The sequence below is a fragment of the Nerophis lumbriciformis genome, linkage group LG29, assembly GCF_033978685.3.
Source record: "Nerophis lumbriciformis linkage group LG29, RoL_Nlum_v2.1, whole genome shotgun sequence".
Classification (NCBI taxonomy): Eukaryota; Metazoa; Chordata; class Actinopteri; order Syngnathiformes; family Syngnathidae; genus Nerophis; species Nerophis lumbriciformis.
The window spans coordinates 28528360-28530000 of NC_084576.2; the positions used below are offsets into that span (position 1 = coordinate 28528360).

Consider the following 1641-nt stretch of genomic DNA (forward strand, 5'->3'; position numbering starts at 1 on the left):
TCATCGGACGCTCATGACCACAGGTCCCGAAGAGACCACAACCTTTGAGTCCTGGCTCGGCCGGGGAGTAGAATCCACGTCTCTCTCTGGTAAACAAACGTGGTTTAGAATCGGGAGAGTACGTTTTGTTTTTTTTACAGACATTCTGCAAATCTCAGGACGCTTCCTTACTTAACCTGAAGCACATCGGCTCGCACGAGTAGCCAGCACCGATGTTGCACACAGACGTGCTGCAGTGAATGTAGACCTGGACCGAGGAAGCAGTGTTTAGACGGACATGTTTTTGGCCAACACTATGTCGATGTGGATCTGTGCATTACATGTTCCCTCTGTGGTACGAGAGAGCTGGGGTCCACGAAGGTAAACATTTGGAAAATAAAGCGCTTGTAGTGACTTAGAAACTCAAGACCAGAGTCCGAGCTGACTGGAACCAGGGTAGTCTTGTAGCGATCGTCCCTGTTCGGACACCTGGAGAGAGACAGGTATGTTGGTAGGGTGAAGACAACCTGCCAGAGTGCATCCAGAACAACATTGCAATGCTAATCTAGAAGGTACAAAGTCATGTCAGCTTTGCTAGAAATAGACGTTTTGGTTACCCGTCGATCAGAATGTCCCACTGGGGCAAACTGTGAGGGTTTGCGCTGGTTGTGGTCCAACAGCGACCGAGGGAGAGGACGAGGTTGGGATCGGTTCTTCCGATGAGTCGGACCTCCGCGTACACAGGATCCCTCAGGATTTTGGTCACAGGATAGTCCCCTTCCGTGTAGAAAGAGCTATAGGCCACATGCTCTGTGAGGGCAGATTTATCCCATACTCAAACACGGTGGTTTGCCAGGAGTGTGTATGTGTGTGTACCTTCAACACAGCCCTTTGAGTTGCATTGTCCATTGGCCAACCTTAGCTCCACGTTCATTGGACCCAGAGAAGCCACCGAGACAGGATGTGCTATTGCTTGAACTTCTACGATGAAAGTCTCAACAGACGTTCCGGTGTATCTACACTGGAAGAGCAAACTGAAAACAGAAAGTAGCATTAGGTGGATCGTTAGCAAGCAGTCAGTTAGCGCCACATAAGGAAATCTCTTACTTATAGCTGGTGTCCCGGGTTATAGCGCCCAGAGGCCCCATCGCCACTTCATACATGGAGGTCATCCTGTTCTCGTACACGATGACACCTGAGTCCTCCTGCAAGGTGTGACAAAGTGAATACCCACATGCAGTGCTTGTGTCGTTGTGAGCTGTAAGAACAAAGTCCAACCATAATGACGGTGCCGCATCTGGTCACAGGAAACTGATAGATGAAAAAAGCGGAGTTGGAGTCCACGTGTGTGCAGCCTTGACCATCTTCTATCAGGGAAACGGTCTCCAGGTCAATAACGGGCACTGTACATTCTTTAGCTACAACCACAATGAACTGGCCATCCTTGGTGCACTGGACGGTCACTAGAAGAACACAAACACAGTACTGCTCATTCCTGCAACTCCAGCTAGTGACCATACCACGGACAACATCTTTAGAATATGCAGTCTTAAAAAATGACTTACCAGATTTTCCAAAATAGCACTGTTGGCTATCGTAGCAGCAGCTGATGGCTTCACACCCAGCTGCAGAGATGTCATAACTTCCACATGGGACTCTTTG

General features: G+C 49.1%; 1 protein-coding gene across 1 annotated transcript in view; it reads right to left on the reverse strand.

Annotated features, from left to right (window-relative positions):
- LOC133572366 (uncharacterized) overlaps nucleotides 1-1641 on the reverse strand; it is a 3123-nt gene continuing 1482 nt past the window's right edge. The window contains exons 3-10 of the mRNA XM_072911874.1: nucleotides 1545-1641; nucleotides 1258-1442; nucleotides 1087-1184; nucleotides 856-1013; nucleotides 597-789; nucleotides 321-468; nucleotides 172-247; nucleotides 1-86 (exon numbers count right to left, since the gene is read on the reverse strand). The exon at nucleotides 1545-1641 is cut by the window's right edge and continues 195 nt beyond it. Of these exons, the coding sequence (XP_072767975.1) occupies nucleotides 1-86; nucleotides 172-247; nucleotides 321-468; nucleotides 597-789; nucleotides 856-1013; nucleotides 1087-1184; nucleotides 1258-1442; nucleotides 1545-1641 (1041 nt within the window). The remainder of the gene's footprint in view (nucleotides 87-171; nucleotides 248-320; nucleotides 469-596; nucleotides 790-855; nucleotides 1014-1086; nucleotides 1185-1257; nucleotides 1443-1544) is intronic.